At 42.7% G+C, this 20702-nt stretch overlaps 1 protein-coding gene across 4 annotated transcripts in view; it reads left to right on the forward strand.

The window, feature by feature from the left end:
• D2HGDH (D-2-hydroxyglutarate dehydrogenase) overlaps positions 1-18642 on the forward strand; it is a 719825-nt gene extending 701183 nt beyond the window's left edge. For all 4 annotated transcript variants that reach the window (XM_044069611.1, XM_044069612.1, XM_044069613.1 and 1 more), the window contains exon 10: positions 17112-18642. In XM_044069611.1, coding sequence (XP_043925546.1) covers positions 17112-17374 — 263 coding nt within the window. In that variant the 3' untranslated portion in view covers positions 17375-18642. The remainder of the gene's footprint in view (positions 1-17111) is intronic.
• The last annotated feature ends 2060 nt before the right edge of the window (positions 18643-20702 follow it).

The following is a 20702-nucleotide window of genomic DNA, read 5'->3' on the forward strand; positions in this document are numbered from 1 at the left end:
AAACTTAGAAATAGTCTTCCCTACTTAAAAAAACGTAACACTTGGAGTACGGGGTTCTTTAAACAATCTTTTCACTGTTAGAATTCCCAGCCACCTTTCTGTTATATTTGCTACCAGTTCTGGGGCAGATGAGAAAAATCTCTGCAGCCCATGAACTTACAGAAGGTTAATCCAACTGACGTAAAAACAAATACAAAAACCAAGTAAAAAGCAGCTCCACGGGTAGAAACACTCAGTCCAGGAATCACAAATGTGATACAACCAGAAATAAACTGAAGTTAAATAACTTTAATGAATAAAAACAGAAGAATTAATCAAGCGCTTTCGCCTGGTTCCTACCAGGCTTTATCAAGATACTACTCAGTGAAAAGTAAAACCATTTTATATCATTATACATACATCAGGTGATCACTTAATCGACCACTCCTGGTGTTAATTATGATAATTAGTTAAAAGTTTAAACATTTTTTAAGGTGTCTTTGAAGTATTTTTAAGGTGTTAAAATATTTGTACTTCCTGCAAGTCAATAATACTGCAATAACACGTTGTTTTAAAAACTATCTAGATACCTTGTGTGTCAAAAAATCTTGTAAAAATAAATACATATAAGTAGTTAATGCAAACCACTTATAATTCATGCAGTGTGTTAAATAATTTTTTAAAAGTGCAAATACTAAGAACAAATATTAAAAAATATATACAAATATGCACTTAAAATGTTCTAAATATAAATCCTTATAGTAAAAACATGTACTTCTGGTTGAAAGTTAATAACACAAAATAAAAATTCATCATTAACTAACTGCCTGTTGATTACCTGGCATTTTCAAAACAGTTTTGTGTTTACTCATAATTTCTCCCTGCTAAGCTTTAGTGCACTTGCTATACTGATGCTGTCATTTAGACCTGGGGGTCTTGTTGCATTTAATTTCAATTGCCACAAAAGTTCTTTATGCTCTAGACGAGTCTCCCAGTCCCCTCCTCTGGGATCCTGGGTGACCTGGTCTAGGACAAGGAATTTTAGATGCATGTTAATACATTGCATTGAATGTTTAAAAAAAGCATTAGTATCTTTCTTCTTACTAATTTCGTATAGATGCTCATAAATCCTTTTTCTTAGTGGCCGCTCGGACTTGCCAACATAAAACTGTGACACTCCATGCAAACACCGAGGTAACCCACCCCTTTTGATGCGCAGTTAAAATATTTTGTTGTACTAATCTTAAAGTTCCTAGAGGGAATGTGTAAACTATTATTATTGTATATGTGTACACACTGGTTGCATGCACCACATTTGTAGGTACCTTCCTTGTTAGAAAAATGTGAATGTGATTTTCTGTTATTTTTGTTCTCAAATTAGGCCCTTTAGATTAATATCTCTCTTTCTTGTGAATCCAGGCTTGGCGGGTACAATTTTGTTAATGTCCTCTTGTAATGTCAAAACTGGCCAATATGTCAAAATAGTCTTTTCTACCTGTTGAGAGTCCCTAGTGTATGTATACACAAAGTTATTATATGACGATTGTCGGTCAGCCTCTTGCGTGTGCTCTAAAATCTTACCTTTCCCAAGTAATGGTGGATACTTAGATTCCCTGTTGTCGAGAACCTCTTTAGCTAAATTATCCACAAGATGGACTGGATAGCCTCTCTCAAGAAAGAGTTTTTTTAAAAAGTCAACTTCTTTAAGAAATAAATCTCGAGTACTTGACATCCTGGATGCACGAATGAGTTGACCTTTTATTATACCCTTTTTCTGATAAAAAGGATGCCCACTATCAAAATGTAAGAATGTGTTGGAAAAAGTCGTCTTTCTATATATTTGGGATTGGAAAAAGTTGTTGACGTAATCTTTAAATAAAAAAACATCCAAATAATGTAAAGAATTTTTGCTCACATTATGTGTGAAAGCCAAAAAATCTGTAGTGGAATTAATGTACGTGATGAAATTTGAAAAACTGTCCATGTCACCATCCCATAATATGCAGATGTCATCCAGGTAACGTTTGTAGTAAGTAATATGCTCAGCCCAACGGGATGAAAAGATGTATTTATTTTCCCAATAGTATAATACTATGTTCGCGTATGTTGAGGCACATGGAGCACCCATTGCTACACCTTTCTTTTGCCAGAATACTTCTCCATTAAAATAGATGAAGTTATTCTCAAGAACTACTTCCATGAATTCCACTATTAGCCTAACCGTGTTATTACTTAGGTCAGATTGTGTTGTCAAAATTTCATTAAACCAATCTATACCTATTGAATGAGGAATACTGGGAAATAGCTCTATGATGTCAATAGTTACCATTAATATCCCTGGGTTGTAAAATTTTTTTGGACATCATTAAGAAATTCCCAGGAGTCTTTACAAATATATTTTATGGTTGAGACAAATTCTTTTAGTGTCTGATCGATATATTTCCCTAGAGGCTCTGTAATACTCCCGGCTCCTGCTACTATAGGTCTGAATTTTAAAGGGTTCAGACCTTTGTGCACTTTTGGAATCCCAAAAATTACCGGGATCCTAGGTTTTGGGACATGCAAATAGGTATGTAATTTCTCGTTAATAGCACCTTGCATCAAGTTATCCATTAACATAAAGTTGATCTTAGAGTACGCAATGTTCACTTCATTCCTAGAAACTAGTTCATAAGTGTCAGCATCCTGTAGCAAAATATGAATATATGTTTCATATGCCCAGTTGTACATTAGAACACCACCACCCTTATCAGGTTTCATTACCCTGATACCCTCCTCTTTGAGTAAATTAGTTAACTGATATAGGTGGAAATCAAAGTTATCAGGTGCTTCTTTCTTTCTTAGATCCATTTCTACTAATTCCTCAAAAATTCTTAAGGTGGGGTGGATGGGGGGGGTTAAAAGTACTACACCTTGTGTTTATGTGGTTAGTTAAAGATTGCCCTTTAAAGAAAAATGCAAGATTTAGTCTCCTGATGAATAATTTGAATTCTACTGGTGTTTTGGATAAATCCATGGTGCGTAAGGGGACGAAGTGAAAACCTCTGGTAAACAACTCGAAAAAGTCAGAGGTTGGTATAATTTCCGTAAAGTTGTAAGTAGTGTAGTTGTCCTTGGTTACCACCTTGTAATTACCACTAGATGAGTCCCTATCAACATCTTCGTCATTAACTAAACCACCTTCATTGGAATCAGTTACCTGCGTAATCTGTTCCAATTCTGTTGGTAGAACATTGTATTCCTGCCCCCTGGTCTGCCCTGGGGATACTGAAAAACCTGATGCTGACTTTTGTTATTGTCTTTTTGAGCCAGTCGCTCACTTCTCCTGGGTGGGTCTGCTAATGGGGTATTAGTGTTCTCAGTGTTATCAGCAATGTCAGTTCTCCCTTCATCATTAGAAGTATTACGTTTAAATTTTCCTGGCAAGGGGTAAGCCCTCCCATCCCTATATTCAATCAAGTCATGCTCCAACTTTCTTATCTTACGACTGACTATCTTAACACAATGTTGGTCCACTTCGTTAAAAACTTTATCATAACATTGTTTAATACTAGGAAAGTTCTTGGCTTTGACGATACTGTCATTTAATGTTGTTAGTTCATTCAGTAAAAAGTTAGCTTTAGATGTTATGTGATCCTATCTCGCCTACATTCTGTACTGATGGGCTCGGAGCCGATCCCTCGGCTCCGACTCGGCACGCTTATGCTATAGAGCGAGGCCTCTTACTGGCTGAGCTATCTTTATCCCAGGATGCACCACCACTAATCCCCCAGATCTCGTTTGCCGCTTACAAGCTTAGACGTGGTCTCAACTTGGCTGGGCTAAGTACTATTTATTTAGGCTTTTTCCTGTCATAAATTTCCTTGCTTTAAACCCAAAAGCTGTTTTAACAGCTATCGTTGTCATACGAGTGTGTATTGATAAGTTTTTGTTGAGAAATTCATGTTTTTTTCGTCACGGAAGGTTTCCCATTTTAGTTAGAGGGGCCTTCCCTTGTTGTTTTCCTATTACTGTTTCTTGTGTGGGTCAAGTGCCCGTTTAAGTTAGAGAGTCTTGACTCTCTCTCTCTTTCTGTGTGGTTTGGTCACCTGTGTTGTGTAAAAAAAAAAAAAAAAACAAACTTTTATATTGTTGTTCTTGTTGTTCTTTAGTTTGCTGTAATTCTCTTTATACAGGTACTGTTTTCGAAGTTAGTATGTCTAAAGAGCATAGACCCTCCGGGTTTAAAAAGTGCACGAGGTGTGGTTATAAAATGTCCATAACGGACGACCACTCCTCGTGCGTCTATTGCTTAGGCGCCAAGCACCTACAAGAATCTTGTAGCGTGTGTCACGCCTTTTCATCAAGAGTCCTCCAGGAGAGGAAAAACAAATTAATCCTCAAGGGGTTAATTAAGCCATCCTTCGAGGAAGCTTTATCTTCCTCTCCTTCGCCTTCAAAAAAGAAGAAAGCGTCGGCTCCGACCAGTCAGTCGGAACCGACTGCAAAAAAATCTAAGCAGACTTCTCCATCGGCTCCACGGACTTCGGAGCCGAGGGTGGAACGGTCTGCCTCGATGCCTCCAGCCTCGACCCCTCTGGTTTCGGAGCCGAGGACTGGGGCATCGAGAGGCGGGTCACCTTCATCGGCTCCACTGATATTGGAGCCGATGAGGGTTGCCGGCTCAGACTCTTCCCCCTCGGAGCCGAAGTCCTTATCGGCACCGAGGGAAATTGCCTTGAGATCTTCCTCGGAGCCGATAGTGGTAGAGTCCATTCGGAGCCAGTCCCCGAGTCCATTGGAGCCGATGGAGAAATCGGTTCGGGCCCGATCGGTATCCTCCAGATCATCCAAGATGTCTGATTCGGACATCGACAGGGTGCTCCTTAGACTCTTCCAGTCTCCGGTGTTCCAAAAGCTAGTTTCGGCTCCAGCCCATTCGGCTTCGGAGCCGATGGTCCACTTCCCTACTATGGTTCCTCCTCCAACAGCCTCGGCACCGTTGGAGCCGGTGCTGGTGGAACCGGTGGAGGTTTTAGGGTCGGGCCTGACCCTTGCTCCAACTCCGGCTCTTGGGTCGGAGTTCAGTACACGGACTTCTTCCGTCGGCCCGGGGGGGAGGCTTCGGGATTGATGTTTTCGGTCCCAAGTCTCCCTCTTGGTGCGTCGGCGGCGGGAGGGCCGTCCACTGTCGTGGCCACGGAGGTGGGACCCTCCCAGGACTCTGGTGGTCCCGCCTTCGGGGCTATGAGGAGTGCGTTAGCCAAATCTTCCTTGGCTACCTCCACGGTCTCCCCAGCTCCTTCCCTGCATACCGAGACTGGGTCTTTGGCAGTCCCCCTGTCCTTAGACAACAGAGCCCCGGGGCCTGAGGTTACCCCCACTGGGGTTTCTCCCCCTCCTGGAGGTCCTTCTGAAGCCTCTTCGGAAGAACCCCCCAGGAAGAGATCGTGCAAGAGGAAGCACGTTGACTCCCCTGATGAGTCTCTTACATCAGACACTGATCTCGATGATGCAGAGGGGTCCCCTTAGTCGTCCTCGGATGATGTATCCTTTGCAGACATCCTGGAAGCCCTAAAACAACGAGGCGGCTGGCAGTCCAAACCCCCTTCTGCTGATGAGTCGGTGTTCCTGAAGGCCTTCGGGGCTCAGCCCTCCGCCTCCTGGGTGTCTCCGCCCTTCGATGAGCTCTTGGATTTGATCTGTCAAAGGGCGTGGGAACACCCAGACTCTGTGGAACCGGTGCCTGCTCGTCCGAATAAGTTCCTCTCGGCAGCCCTGAAAAGAGTTTCTAACTAAAGGTGTGGCTGTAGATGCTTTGGTGGTGGCATCTGCTACCCAGCAAGATGTAGCAGAGGCTTCAACGTCCATCCATCCTCCTAATAAGGAGTCTAGGAGCATGGATCGGTACGGAAAGCGCACCCTGAGTTCAGCGGCCTTTACATTAAGGTCCTTGAACTACCTTACGCACTTTACTAGATTTCAGAGGGATCTGATTAAAGAACTATCCGATACCCTCTTGGGTAACCTGCCTGAGGAGCTGGCCCAGACGGTTGGCTCTCAGCTGGCTACAATGTCGTCCATCTCAAACTCGTCCATGAGGCTCATTTCTTATGCGGCCGAAGGGGCGAGTAGAGCGGGTATAGGCATTGCTCTACGGAGACAAGCCTGGCTCCGCCTGTGTCATTTCACGGAGGCCTTTAAGTCTTCCTTTGCCGACGCCCCCTTTGATGGGTCCTCCCTGTTTGGACCCAAGGTAAAGGACACACTGACCCGCTGCGAACAGGAGGGTAAGACTCTGACTGCCGTAGGGGCATGATTTTCCACTCCCTTTCGGCCTTATCCCAAGGCTAAAAGAGGAGGGAAAATGTGGTTCCGTAGATCTCAGAAGCCTTACCCCTCTCAGCAGGATGATTCCCCTTCCAGAGGCAGAGGAGGGGGAAATTCTTCAGGAAGACGCCGTCCCAGAGGCGGCAGAGGCCCTCGCAACACTGGAGACCGTGAGTCCTTTCGTGGCTCTTCAGCTTTTCACAGTCCCTGAGGGACTGCCCGACTGTGCAGCTCCGGAGCCAGTCGGGGGTTGTTTTTCGAAGCACCTGAAAGCCTGGGAAGGTATCACTCAGGACCGATGGGTGCTTCGAATTATCGCCGGAGGTTACACCATCCCTTTCTCTCACTCCCCACCTCAGTCCAAAAAAATCCCGGACCCGCCACCCAGTCAACGGGATACTGCAGCCTCAGAAGTTTCAAAGCTGCTGCAAAAAGGAGTCATCCAACCGGTCCCCGCAGACCAGATCGGATTAGGGACTTACTCAAGATTCTTTTGGTGCCAAAAGACCGGGGACTTGAGGCCCATTTTGGACCTCAGCATCCTAAACCGCTCAGTCAGAAAGTCCAAGTTCGAATGGTCACCTTACAAACCATTCTCCCATTGCTGGAGAAGGGTGTTTGGATGTGCTCCATAGATCTCAAGGACGCTTATTACCATATCATGGTACATCGAGCCCAGGAGACATCTGCGCTTCAGCCTAGGAGGCAGTCATTTTCAGTTCCGTGCGCTGCCCTTTGGTCTCACCACAGCCCCCAGGGTATTCACCAAGTGTTTGGCAGTCGTGACTGCTCACCTGAGAAGTCTAGGATTCCAGGTGTTTCCGTATCTAGACGACTGGCTCCTAACTGCCACCTCCAGGCATCTACTACTGCAGAGCCTTCAAGCCACTATATCACTGGGCAGTTCCCTTGGAATCACCTTCAATTGGCCAAAGTCTGTGTTGCTGCCATCTCAACGAATAAGATTCATAGGGGTAGAGATAGACTCAAACCGAATGCGGGTCTATCTACCTACAGACAGAATACAAACCATACAGACTCAAGTTCGAGCCTTACTTCCCAGGTCCAAAGCTCCAGCCAGGATGGTCCTGTAGCTATTGGGATCCATGTCCGCTACGGTTCTTCTAGTCCCCTTGGCAAGGTTGCACATGAGAATTCTCCAGTGGCTTCTGTCAGCTCAGTGGTCCTTTCAGGAACTCCCTCTGTCACCTCATATGGATCACGGAATCTTGCAAACGGGACCTTCGCTGGTGGCTAGTGCCCTCCAATTTGGATCAGGGACGACCCTTTGTTCTACCTCCTCCCGCGGCCACTTTGACCACGGACGCCTCCCAGATGGGGTGGGGGGGGCATTCCCTGGGCAGGTCAGTCCAAGGCAAATGGCACCCGTAAGAGACCCTACTTCATATCAACATCCTAGAAATGAGGGCAGTACTTCTGTCCCTTCAAGCCCTTCATGATTATTTCCCTCAGGGCGTAATTGCCGTTCACTCAGACAACATGTCAGTTGTCTGGTACCTGAACAAACAGGGAGGGACCAGATCCTATCCTCTTTGCAGAGAAGCCATGAGAGTTTGGGAATGGGCAGTCTCGACCAAACGCTTTCTAGTGGCTACTCACATACCGGGCAAGTCCAATGTGATAGCCGACAGATTGAGCAGAACCATCCTCTCTCCTCACGAATGATCTCTGAATATGACAGTTGCAAGTCAGATTTTCAGCAAATGGGGAGTTCCGTATTGCGACCTCTTCGCGACTCCTCTGAATGCGAAGTGCAAAGAATTCTTCTCTCTAACCCTGGCTCCGGGGAAGAGCCCCATGGACGCACTAGTCCGTCCTTGGCCCACAGGCTTGCTTTATGCCTTCCCTCCAGTTCCTCTCCTTCCCAGGGTGATTCAAAAGGCATCTCTCTTGGGGAGCAAAATGATCTTAATTGCTCCTTACTGGCCTCGTCAAGTATGGTTTCCCTACCTTCTGAAATATGCTCTGGAAGGTCCATGGTTCCTGGATCAGATTCCATATCTTTTGGTTCATCAGTCGGGACTATTCCACCAGTCCCTGCACACCTTAAAATTGACTGCTTGGCTCCTCCTCTTCCGACTATAGTCAGGAGTCATACATTGGATCCAGAGGTTGTACACATATTATCTTCGGCCCATAAGTCTGCTACAAAGAAACTGTATTCTAGCAAATGGAAAAGATTTGCTATTTGGGCTCAGCTCCGGGGCCTGGACCCCATCTCTATTCCCGTGGCAGAAGTACTAAAATTTTTAACTTCTCTTTTCAATCAAGGCTCTTCAGTCTCTACCATCAAGGTCCAATTGGCAGCGATTTCCAATTTTCACGAATCCATAAACCCACCTTTAATGAGCAACAGATTGTGTAAGACCTTCTTGAAAGGTGCTGCTCTATTAAGACCTCCGATTTCTCATCCTGCACCTCCATGGGATCTCGATATAGTGTTACGCCTTGACTTCCTTCCCCTTTGAACCGGCGGCTACATGTGATCTAAAGTTTCTATCATGGAAGACAGCTTTTCTGGTGGCAATTACTTCTGCCAGAAGAGTTTCAGAGCTTCAAGCTTTGTCAGTAAAACCCCCGTACTTGGTTTTCCACAAAGACAGAGCATCTCTCAGGCCAAATCCTTCCTTTGTCCCTAAAGTTTGTTCCAGTTTCTGCTTACAGCAATCATTAGAACTTCCAGTCTTTTTTCCAAAATATTCTAACAAAGCGGAATTCATATTCCACACACTAGATGTTCACAGGCAGTTGCGTTTTTATTTAGACAGGACCAAACAAACAAGGAAAACAGATCAGTTGTTTGTATCCTTTGCAGACAATAAATTGGGCAAACCTGTCACAAAGGTCACTATTGCCAAATGGATCAGGGACTGTATTACTCAAGCTTATTCTTTTTCTAACAAAGAACTTACCACCTCTGTCAAAGCTCATTCTACAAGGGCTATGGCTACTTCGATAGCATTTCATTCCAAGCTTGCTATTAGCGACATTTGTGCTGCAGCTACATGGTCTTCCCCGCACACTTTCATTTCCCACTACAAATTGGATGTGGCATCTAGAGGACGAGCTTCATTTGGTTCCACAGTGCTCAGGAGCGTTTTCCAATGAGCCACCCAGGATTTAGGTGCTAGGGACGCTGTCCCATCAGTACAGAATGTAGGCGAGATCGGATCACATAACATCTTTTAGTTATGTACTTACCATAACTTTAGATGTTTGGGATCCATCTCGCCTACATTCCTAATAACCCACCCTCCTTCCCCCTTCCTTGGAGATCAGAGGATATCAGAAGGTCCGAATCCTGTTGTTTCATCTTGAAACATCTAACAATGTTATATAAACAAGTTGTGCATGTGTGCATGAATGCGGACAAACAAGATCTGGGGGATTAGTGGTGGTGCATCCTGGGATAAAGATAGCTCAGCCAATAAGAGGCCTCGCTCTATAGCATAAGCATGCCGAGTCGGAGCCGAGGGATCGGCTCCGAGCCCATCAGTACAGAATGTAGGCGAGATGGATCCCAAACATCTAAAGTTATGGTAAGTACATAACTAAAAGTTTCATAATCTTGGATCATGAGATCCAAGATTTCCAAACCAGTTTTATCGAACAGTTCCACCATCTTCGTGTATAAGTTGGAGCCCAACACAGCATTGTTTGGAAACTTGAAACAACGTAGTCCTTTCGGAATACGTTGCACACGAACACACTCTCTCAAATAGTCCATCTCCAGTTGCGTGTTCTTGTAAGCATATAATTTATCATTTAGTTTATCAAAGTCACGCTCCATACAATTGTAATGCTTTTGAGAACTCAAAACAGTACCTTGTTTGAAAGAAATTTGCTGCTCAGTCCAAGCATGAAAGTTAAAGTCCTTACGCTGACCACCATTCCCATTGGTGCAGCTCGATTGCACTCTGGCTTGCTGTTCCTGAAGATCGGTTCCGACCAATAAGATCTCGTCAGGAAGTGTCGCTCTAAACACGCCATTCGGCTCCCCTAGTGGTGGTGGCGTACGCTTCGTATTCAGTCCTCGTTGTTGGTTTCCAGGTAGCAAGGAAGTGCAGCTAGCATTGCGTGAATTTAATAGTTTGTTCATTTGTGTTAACAACGATAAGACTTGGTTAAATTCTCCGCGTGAAACTGGAACATCATCCCGTTCATTACGGAGTAAAATCTGTGTATTTAAAAAATCAGCCTGGTCCAAGTCTTCTGCCATGGAGAAATAAGACTAATCCAACTGACGTAAAAACAAGTACAAAAACCAAGTAAAAAGCAGCTCCACGGGTAGAAACACTCAGTCCAGGAATCACAAATGTGATACAACCAGAAGTAAACTGAAGTTAAATAACTTTAATGAATAAAAACAGAAGAATTAATCAAGCGCTTTCGCCTGGTTCCTACCAGGCTTTATCAAGATACTGCTCAGTGAAAAGTAAAACCATTTTATATCATTATACATACATCAGGTGATCACTTAATCAACCACTCCTGGTGTTAATTATGATAATTAGTTAAAAGTTTAAACATTTTTTAAGGTGTCTTTGAAGTATTTTTTAAGGTGTTAAAATATCTGTACTCCCTGCAAGTCAATAATACTGCAGTAACACGTTGTTTTAAAAACTATCTAGATACCTTGTTTGTCAAAAAATCTTGTAAAAATAAATACATATAAGTAGTTAATGCAAACCACTAATAATTCATGCAGTGTGTTAAATAATTTTTTAAAAGTGCAAATACTAAGAACAAATATTAAAAAATATATTCAAATATGCACTTAAAATGTTCTAAATATAAATCCTTATAGTAAAAACATGTACTTCTGGTTGAAAGTTAATAACATAAAATAAAAATTCATTATTAACTAACTGCCTGTTGATTACCTGGCATTTTCAAAACAGTTTTTTGTTTACTCATAATTTCTCCCTGCTAAGCTTTAGTGCACTTGCTATACTGATGCTGTCATTTAGCTCTCAGCTCTCATTCCCTCCAGTGGAGCACTTTTGGGTGTGGCTTCAGCATTTATAAAATGAAGTTATCACCTTATATTTTTAACAAGTACCCATTGACAGAGGTGATATATCAATACAATTGTGTTTGCTATCATGTATGCTTCAAGATAAAATTGTCTGATACCTTGTATGCAACATGGTTTTGGAATTATTAATGCAAATATGAACAGGCAATATTTGACGCCTAGAGGCGCAGTAGGAGGTAACTGCAGAAACGCCTGGAGATGTCACTCGGCTGTAATGAGTTAAGTTTCATCTTTTTCAGAATACCAGGGGTGGGGGAGATCATCTTTATAGTGCATTCACTGAAGAGCACAGTTCAAACAGCCCTTGTTTGCCCCATGTTAAACACTACCAGCATCAATGTATTCATTCTCTAGTCTTAAAATTCCGAGTGCAAGTCGGTCTTATTTTCAAACTGCCAGGTCATGTCACATTTCTTAGTCTGTGTCATACCGTGTCACTGTTAGTGTTTTTTTGTCAAACCAGACATTTCTTTGCATTCATATCCCCTATTCACGATATATCATTGTGCCTGAATTCAACTATGACCTTTCCCACTGATTTGTTTTCAGCTGCATCACTTTTACTGTTAACTCCCTTTATTTTTCACTGTATTCATTTGGATTGTCAAACACTGATACTTTCCCATTCAAAAACATTTAATGTTGCTGGAAAAGGCACTTAATCCTTTGTTTGCTTACTTTCATCTCAACTGCAGCTTGAGTAGCTGCTTTTAATTTTGCTCCACTGCCAGTTTCCTGCCTGGTTGTCACAATTTCCACAGCACTTGATAGGTTCATAAGTAGGTACTAGGCTATCTGCCCAAGGCATTTATAAGCCTAGCCAGAAAGTGTTGGCTTTCGCCACCCCGTAGATTAGTTCCCTGTGCCTCTGTCCAGCAGAGCCATTGAAATGATCCCCGGGGTATACTTTCCGTTTCCCATCCACTCGTCAAAGTTTCTCTTGAAGAGGGTTAGCGAGGAGCTCTGCCTAATGTAGACTGGAATCCTATTCCAGAGCATGGGAAATCTCTGGGACAGGAATCTATCCCTCCAGCACCTCCTATTTATTGTTGTGGTGAGGTTTAGATCCCTAGAGCATGTGGCTGAAGGGGATATGTTTTTCTTTAGGTGAAGCATGTCCATCAATTCTGGGTTGGACATGGCCTTGTATGTCAAGCAGAGATCACCTCTGAGTAGGCGGTATGCAACCGACTGCAGCTGGAGTTTCTTCAGTCGAGCTGCATAGGGCATCTGTTTGAGGCCAGTGATCCCCTTGGTGAGGTACTTCTGTGGTCTTTCCAGCTGTTGCAGGTGTCTTGTAAGGTACATCCCAAATGGGGCATTGTACTCTATTATGGGTCTGATGAGTGATGTATAGAGGGGCACAATGGCCTCCTTTGATCTGGATGCAAACCCTTTTGTGATTAGGTGGGCCACATAGAAGGATTTTCTAACCACTTTGGCGATGTGATTGTCAAAGGAGAGGCTACTATCTACTTGGGTCCCCAGATCCCTTATTACGTCTTCAATATTTAGGGGGCTACCACCTATGTGGTAGTTTGTGGGTAATATGTTTTTTCAAAAGGGGATGACTATGCACTTTTTGGCATTTAGATGAGGCCATGGTATTGACATCAGGTATCTGTCTCAGTGAGACCCTTTTGGAGGATGTCTGTGTCAGCCGGAGAGTCAGTTATAGCACCTAGTTTGCAGTCGTCTGCGAACCTGGTCAGCCATAGTCCTCCTGTGCTTGCCTGTACCTCTGAGAAGTATACGTCGTACAGGACTGAGCCCTGTGGAACGCCACTTGTAACTGGTTTAGAGTCAGTCCTAGCTCCCGCAACTCTTACCATGTGGGTTCTGTCCTTGAGCCAGTTGGCAACCCTTCTCGTGATGTAGGGGTTTATGTTCAGGCTGGTGAGCTTGTCTATAATACCGGAATGGGGAATGGTGTTGAAGGCCTTTGCGAGGTCTAGGTAAACTGTGTGGACCACCTTTCCCTCGTCTATAGCCTTGGTAACTGTCTCAAAAAAGTTCACCAGGTTTAGGTGGCATGATCTGCCCTTAACAAAGCCGAACTGAGTGGGGTCCAGTGTTTGGAGTTTCCCACTGTCTCTGTTAATGAGATCCATGATGATGCGCTCCATAGCCTTGCAGACCAAGCTAGTCAGGCTTATAGGGCAATAGTTCCCGGAGTCTGTTGTGGCTCCACCTTTGTGGAGTGGAATAACCGTTGCTGTGCGCCACTCTGTGGGCACGTAGCCTGTGGAGAGGCTGAGTTTCAACAGTGTGTTTAGGTGAAGGGTTAGTTCATCTTTGAGCTCGTGTAGGACGCAGCCTGGGACACCGTCCGATCCCAGTGATGCTCCCATTGATGCTGTGTTTTTGGCTTTGGAGAGGGCTGTTTTAACCCGAGTGCCTGTGATTTCAGGGACACTGCATTCTTCTGGTATGGTTATGGGGCCTTTTGGGGCTGGGGGGGGGTGAAATTTGCACTGAACCTGTCGGCCAGGATGTTGGCAATGTCGGTCGGTTCTGTGTATTTTTGCCATTCTGCACCAACTCTTAGCAGATCTGAGAATTGCCACTTAGATTCTTGACATAGCTAAAGAATGCCTTGTGGTTATCTTTGGAGTCCTTGGCAATTTTTCTTTGGAAGCTAGCCTTGGATGATTTTATGAGGGGATCGTAGTTTCTTGCTGATACTGATCAGGGATGTCTTCCCTTCTTGGGATTTTACTGTTTTCTTTACTAGTTTCCTACTGCTGTTGTATAGCTTGTTTATGGCAGGAGTCCACCAGACTGGTTTCCTTTTCTTGGAGGAGTGGGTCTTGGTTTTGCTTGGGATAGCACGATCCATGCATTCTTGTAGGTGCCCGTAGAGTACATTTGTAAAGGATTTTGCAGCTTGGACAGCGTTATCCTTTAGCAAGGGTGCTTTGAAACTTTCCACCTCGGTCTTAAGTAACGTGAAGTTTGCTTTTGAAAAGTTTTTCATGGTTTCTTTGACCGGGGGTGGGGGCAGAATGTGGATAATCCAGAGTGATTACTTTATGGTCAGATCTAACCAGCGAGGGGTTGACCTCCGGTGTGGAACACCGATCACCCATGTTGGTGATGACCAGGTCCAATATGTTGTCACCTCTGGTGGGGGTGTTGACCAGTTGATCCAGGGTGTTAGAGTTTATAAATTCTAGGAAATGTTGGGCAAGGGAGTTAGTAATTGAGTAGATCTCCCTTGATGAATATGGATATGCCCCCGCTGTTTGTATTTCAGTCTGGGTTTTGTGGCCGAAATGTATGGTATGAGTTGTTAAACCAGGTTGCTCTACTGCACAGATATCGATTTTCTCCATATTGAGGAGTGCCTTAAGTGCGTGCATTTTGAGGTTTAGTCTTCTGGCATTGAGTAGCATTACCCTCAGTTTTTTGTTACTTGTGCTATTTACGGCGGGTTTGTCTTTTGTGCCTTGCCTAAAAAGGCACTATGGGGGTGGCAAGAGCCTTGGCCAGTTTTCAAAAGCCTAAGGGTAACAGGTGCAAGCCATCCCTAGTGAAGCAGCGTGGCTTGTCGAGCATGTCATCCCAGGCTGACAGACACTGGATCCCCTTTGAATGACACCAGAAGCTTAGCCAGTTGTTGAAATTGAGTTTTTTTTTCTTTATATTGTGGTATCATTTTTGGTGAGGGCAGAATGCTACTCTGGGTCTGGGTCATACCGGCCTAGGCTACGTGATCAAAGAGCTCCTCCTTGTCTCTTTTCATGTAGTCCAGGGAGGTATGGCCCAGGTCATTCACACAAACATGGACAATGACAAAGTCGTATTTGTACTTGTTCTGGAGTGACCTGAGTGCTTGTACTATGTGGCAGATCCTGGCACCAGACAGGCAGCTAACAGTAACCTCTTTGTTCAGCCTAGTGAGTGGGACGTCAGTGTGCCTGACTATAGAGTCACCTATTACTAGTGTATTGGGTATGTTATTTTGACTTAAGGGCTGTGATTGCGTGGCACACTGGTTTTGTGAAGTATGTGTTTCATGGTTTGTGTTGGGGGGGTGGAGGTTGCTTGGATGTCTGCTTTGGAGGTCTGTGTTGCTTTTGCAGATTTTTATCTAGAGCCTCCGAGTATGTTTTCCTGTATTTGTGTTTTTTTTTTACCGGTGCTGGTTTCATAGGTCTGTGTGAGACTGGTGGTGTGATGCAAGCAATTCCCTTCTCCTCTTGACTGCCTGGTCCAGACTTGGGTTGAGAGAGCTTAGTCTCCTGTTTGGCTGCATAATTGCATCTGTTGCATGCATTAGTGTTTGGTGGTAGGAGGAGAGGGTTGTCTGTGTACATGAGGCAGTTATAACATTGCCTCAAAATGCCCAGATTCACCAGTTGGACCAGAGAGTACACTTGAAACTGCCCTTTGGACATGCTGGATAGGTACAGTGAACTGTTTTACTGATTGACTGGTAAGGTCGAATAGAGAGCCTTGTCCTTCTCTACAGTATAGGGGGGGTCTAGTGCTAAGGTTTATTAGTGCTTGCTATGGGTTTTGAGCCAGTGCCGGGCTTAGAAGTGAATGGTTTGAGTGCTTAAGTTGAAAGTTTTAGTTCCAAGGGAAAAGCTGAAGAGTAGATTTTGTGGAGCCGGGAATAGTTATACCCCAACTAACCGGCACTGGCTGGCGCGCAAAACCATGCAAATAAGGTTTTATAGCAGGGAAATGAAAGAGATAGAAATTAGCCCAAAATGGCCAATAAGCTACTAATTTCTGGGCTGAAACCGCTCCTCCAGGGACAGGTAGGCTGCTCAAAGCTCCCCTTTCTCACACGTGAATGGAGAAACTTCCTTCTTTGTACTGTTGACTGTTGAAGCAGTGCTGACTTTAGGAATTTCTTTTAGAGAATGTTCAACATCTGGCCTGAATTCCTTGGGCAGACACTGTCTCACCTGAAAGTCAGCATTCCTGTGGTATAACATGGAATACATCACAAATGCAAACTTTAGTGACTGGCTGTCATTTTTTCTGCATCTGAGCTGAAGATTTATGAAAAACACCACTATTCTTGCTTTTCCACGTGTTTTTGGAAGGGTTTTACCTTTCAGCAAAGGTGTCAAGGGACATAACTGTGTTTTCTTAAGCTGATATTAGAAGACATAAATTAGAAGACATAAAACAGGACATCATGTAAAACCCGGGATGTTTTAAAAGGTATACTTATTCCCTCTCTCCCAGGCCAGCTTTTTTTTTTGACTGACAAGGGCCTTCCTAACAGTAGTCACTGCCGTTTTCTTCAGTTCGTTCCATTTTAGTTAGTAAGTATGCAGTCCTGGAGATCTTTAAAGAGCCTAGCCTAAATTCCCAGTTGCCTTAAAACAGTGTCTAAGTGACTTACTCAGTGTTACATAGTAGGTAAATAAAGGTGGAAAGATTCATACCCTGCACCCTTGCCCCATGCAGCAACTCATTAATAAGTCAGAGCTTTAGTCCTTTGTGCCAGCTGCCAGAGTTACCATTACTGCCTATAAGCACTTCCACCTCACTAATTTTAATGTGTTTTTTTTCCTTAGGTCTTCCACCTTGTGTTTGTCAAATCACCAAAGTGTGATAAAAATGGATCAGACGTCTTAGAAATCATTTTTTGACCCAGTAATGAGAGACCACAGGAGGTACCATAGTGTGATAAATTCCTAAGGAATATTTGGTGACATCTGTGTTACCGTGGTATAAGCTGTGATTATTGTGCAGTCTTATAACATGACAGACGTTCACATTTCACTTTCTTTATATATAGGTGATGGTAACCTGCATCTGAACGTCACATCACGGAGGCATGACAATGCCCTACAAGAGTCAATTGAGACCTATGTTTACAAGTGGACTGCAGATCACCATGGCAGCATTAGTGCAGAACATGGACTTGGGTTCAAGAAAAAAGACTTCATTTACTTCAGCAAACCATTAGCAGCTGTCCAGATGATGCAGCAGTTTAAAGCAATGCTGGATCCAAAAGGAATATTAAATCCATACAAGACCTTGCCTTCAGAGCCCAAATAATACAACATAATTAAGCTTTCTGATTTCTCTTGAGGAAAATGGACAAAAATAGTTGATAATGAGACTTAAACAATTTTCATTATATTCTTAGTGCCAGTGTGTATTTTGCAAATTACTTAATTGTTGCCAAGCAGTAGAGTTGCTAGCCCAATTTACCTCTGTGTGGCTTTCCTAAAATGGATGCCTCTACTTCAGGGTATGTGAAGGATTAAGAGCTATGTTTTTTTTTTTGTGTGTGTTTTTTGGTATATTAAAACGAGTATATTTGAACAAAGCATTGAAAGCTATATTTAACACTGTTTCCTACATGTACATCAATAGGAATGTTGCTATATTACAGGGAGGAGATGTGTAATCCCCAAGTGGTTATTAATGCTATATAATCCCCCAAAAGCACTGCTTGATGAGTTAATGTCCAGTGCAAATGCATATCTATAGTTTTTAAACATCTCTTTTTTTTTTCAGACAAGAATTTACTAGCTAAAGTATTTGTGTAAAACAATGTAAATAGTTATAAAGTACTGTGGATTACTTTCTATTTGAAACTGTTGTAGTTCCCCAGGAAAAACACTATTGACATTTGCATTCATTTAGAAACAGTGCATAAAAATATCCCTGTCACTATTGTTGCAGTCCCACCCCTGCATATCATCTTTAGTAAGAAACTGATGTCACTGGATAGTGAGTGGGACAGCACAAAGGCACAGTAACTTAGAAAAGTAGTTGTATGAATCTAATTAAAACTTCAGGTTAGAATGACAAATTAATATTATTTGCCTTACAAAGGGATAAAATGACTTCAGTTATATGACAGAGGGCGAGAAATGGAAATTAATATCACCATAGTAAGGTTATATTTTTGTATCAGAGAACAAATGTAGCAAAGCTGTGTAGGTGCATTTGAAGCAAATGAAAATGCAGTCTGATTAGACTGGAATGTGAGACTAATTAGCATATCTGTTTCAGTGTACTCTACATGCTTACTAATTGTAAATGAATATTCTGTCTGAATTAACCAAGTAACTGTTCTGAACAGCTTGTTAGACTTTAACTGGACAGTTCATGCTAAGTAGCCGTTGAAGCTAATCCATTGCCACTTTGAAGAAATATGTAAAGAATTTTGCATTCATTATAAATAATCATGCTCTTGGTAACATTGGTATTACGTTTTGCAGCTGCCACGATCCTTTATTCAGTATAATTTTTGCAGTCTGAATAAAGGCACCAAAAAGTGGGTTTATTATAAAGATAGACTAAGGCAACTTTTACCATTCTGACTGCTTATTTTTTGAGGCTTGCCTGTGAAATTGTTAATACTTGTGCAGTGCTTTCCTTCGAAGTGTTGGTACAGGGATGGTAACTGTTTTTACTGCTGCCTGATATGTGGTAGCACTGTGATGACATCCCTCAGACAGACAGATGTGTACACAGATGTGCATTCTGCGCATATCTCAGCTTGGTAATCCGATGGAATGGGGCAAAACAGGTATCGAACCAAACAGCTGTATCATCATTATACAGCTACTACTCACTGAGATTGCAAGCAGTTGTCCGTGAAGGCTCACAGGTTAGTTTGTGGCTAGAATACTGTTGCTTCTGAAGGAGAGGCAAACAGATGAAACTGTACCAAGCAGAAGGCTTGAATGAACACACTTTTGAGAATTTTCTTCCAGTTTTTCTGTTCTTAATGTCAACATTCCATTTACAAAGTTGTCTCTTTGGTATTGCACATCTGTTTATGGAGAAGGCACAATGGTGTTAGAATTGTTTTGTTGTTTCTTCTCATGCAGTGTAGCATATGTTTAAACTGCATCTAACACATAGCAAACAGGCAGTTTGAGAAGAAATTAAATGCACAAAAACTGATACATGTACAGCAGCTTGTGTAAGTAGTCATCTTTAGTGTTTTTGTGGTGCAGATAGGTAGGTTAGGTAAACTGTTCTTAAAACATTTTGCTTTTTTACAGATATTAATAATGAATTTGAATGAAACACAGACATGGAGTTTTAGATGGAGTGATTATCTGTATGTATTCAGTCAGTAGCAGTTTTATTTATAGGAAGTACCATAGCTTATGTGGCATCGGTAAAATGCAGTCTGCTGCAGAAAAATATTCCTACAAGACCAACTGTTGCAGAACAGCCGTACTCATTTGATAAGCATATTTTTCTGTTTTCCCCATCTGCAAAAATTGGGGAAAAAAGGGTTGTGGATGGATGAATTTTTTCTGTTGCACTTGTAAAAGCAAGTTGCTCTGGTATGCACTGATTCATGCTTATTCAGTTATTGCCATAACCTATTCAGAGTCATGGGGAGCCGTTGCCTGGCTTAGTGCTTTACTGACTTATGGCAGAGAACTGATCCTAGATGAGATGCCAGTCCATCACAGGATACATGTAGGAGTGTACACACATGCAGTTAAGTACTTATGGGCAATCTACAATATCACCAGTTCCTCTACAGCTCATGTCTTTTGATTGCAGTAAAGACTTTAGCATCTTATTACAACCCACAGGGGAGGATATGTATATTCTGCACATTTGTGTGTTCCTCTTTCTGTTCATCTTTAGATCACTTTTTCCAGTCTAGATAAGGACTCTTCTGTTTATGGTAGTAAGTGGAGCTTTGCTAAGGTCCAGACCATCAAGTGCTCAGGTTTCATTCCTAAGAAATTGTTTTTCCTTTCCTTACTCTTAACATTACCTCCTTTACCAGTGCATTGCATGGGGTTTGATTTTCAGCAAGTTAGGGAAGTGAGGCAGCCATTTGCCAGGAAAAGTAAAAGTATGGACAATGCCAACAGGAAATAAACTCTTTTTTCCCTCTTTTAAATACTAGTACAACCCATCCAGAGTGATGTTTGATGAATACAGTGATTTGTTTTAACTTTATCAATGGCCCTGGTCATGCTTTTTAACTTTTTTGCTCCTTTTGAACTTAGTTGTGCTTATATAAGAACCCCACCACCTCCACCATATTGTTTAGCTGTTGATCCAAAGCATTCAGTAACTTAATCCCTTCTTCTCACTTATCAGCATTTCCTTATTGCAGTTATAGTACTGTATTTCAGTCTGTTGTATTTTAGAAAAATTGATTTCTGGTTCCACTGCTGTTTAGCTATATTTGGACTTAGACTAGCAGCACATTTTTTGCATAACGCCAGTGTCTGCAGCATCTACTTGTTAATAAATAGATCTGTATCTAGCTTTTATGCACCTTCTACTAACCAGAGTAAAATATTTATTGTATTAATGCATTCATTTGTTAACTGTGTTCATCTGTTTGGCAGAAGTGTTTTTTTATGGGTCTGTATTATCACAACGAAAG

Source organism: Protopterus annectens, chromosome 4.part0 (assembly GCF_019279795.1).
Source record: "Protopterus annectens isolate FY-2018-M chromosome 4.part0, PAN1.0, whole genome shotgun sequence".
Lineage (NCBI taxonomy): Eukaryota > Metazoa > Chordata > Ceratodontiformes > Protopteridae > Protopterus > Protopterus annectens.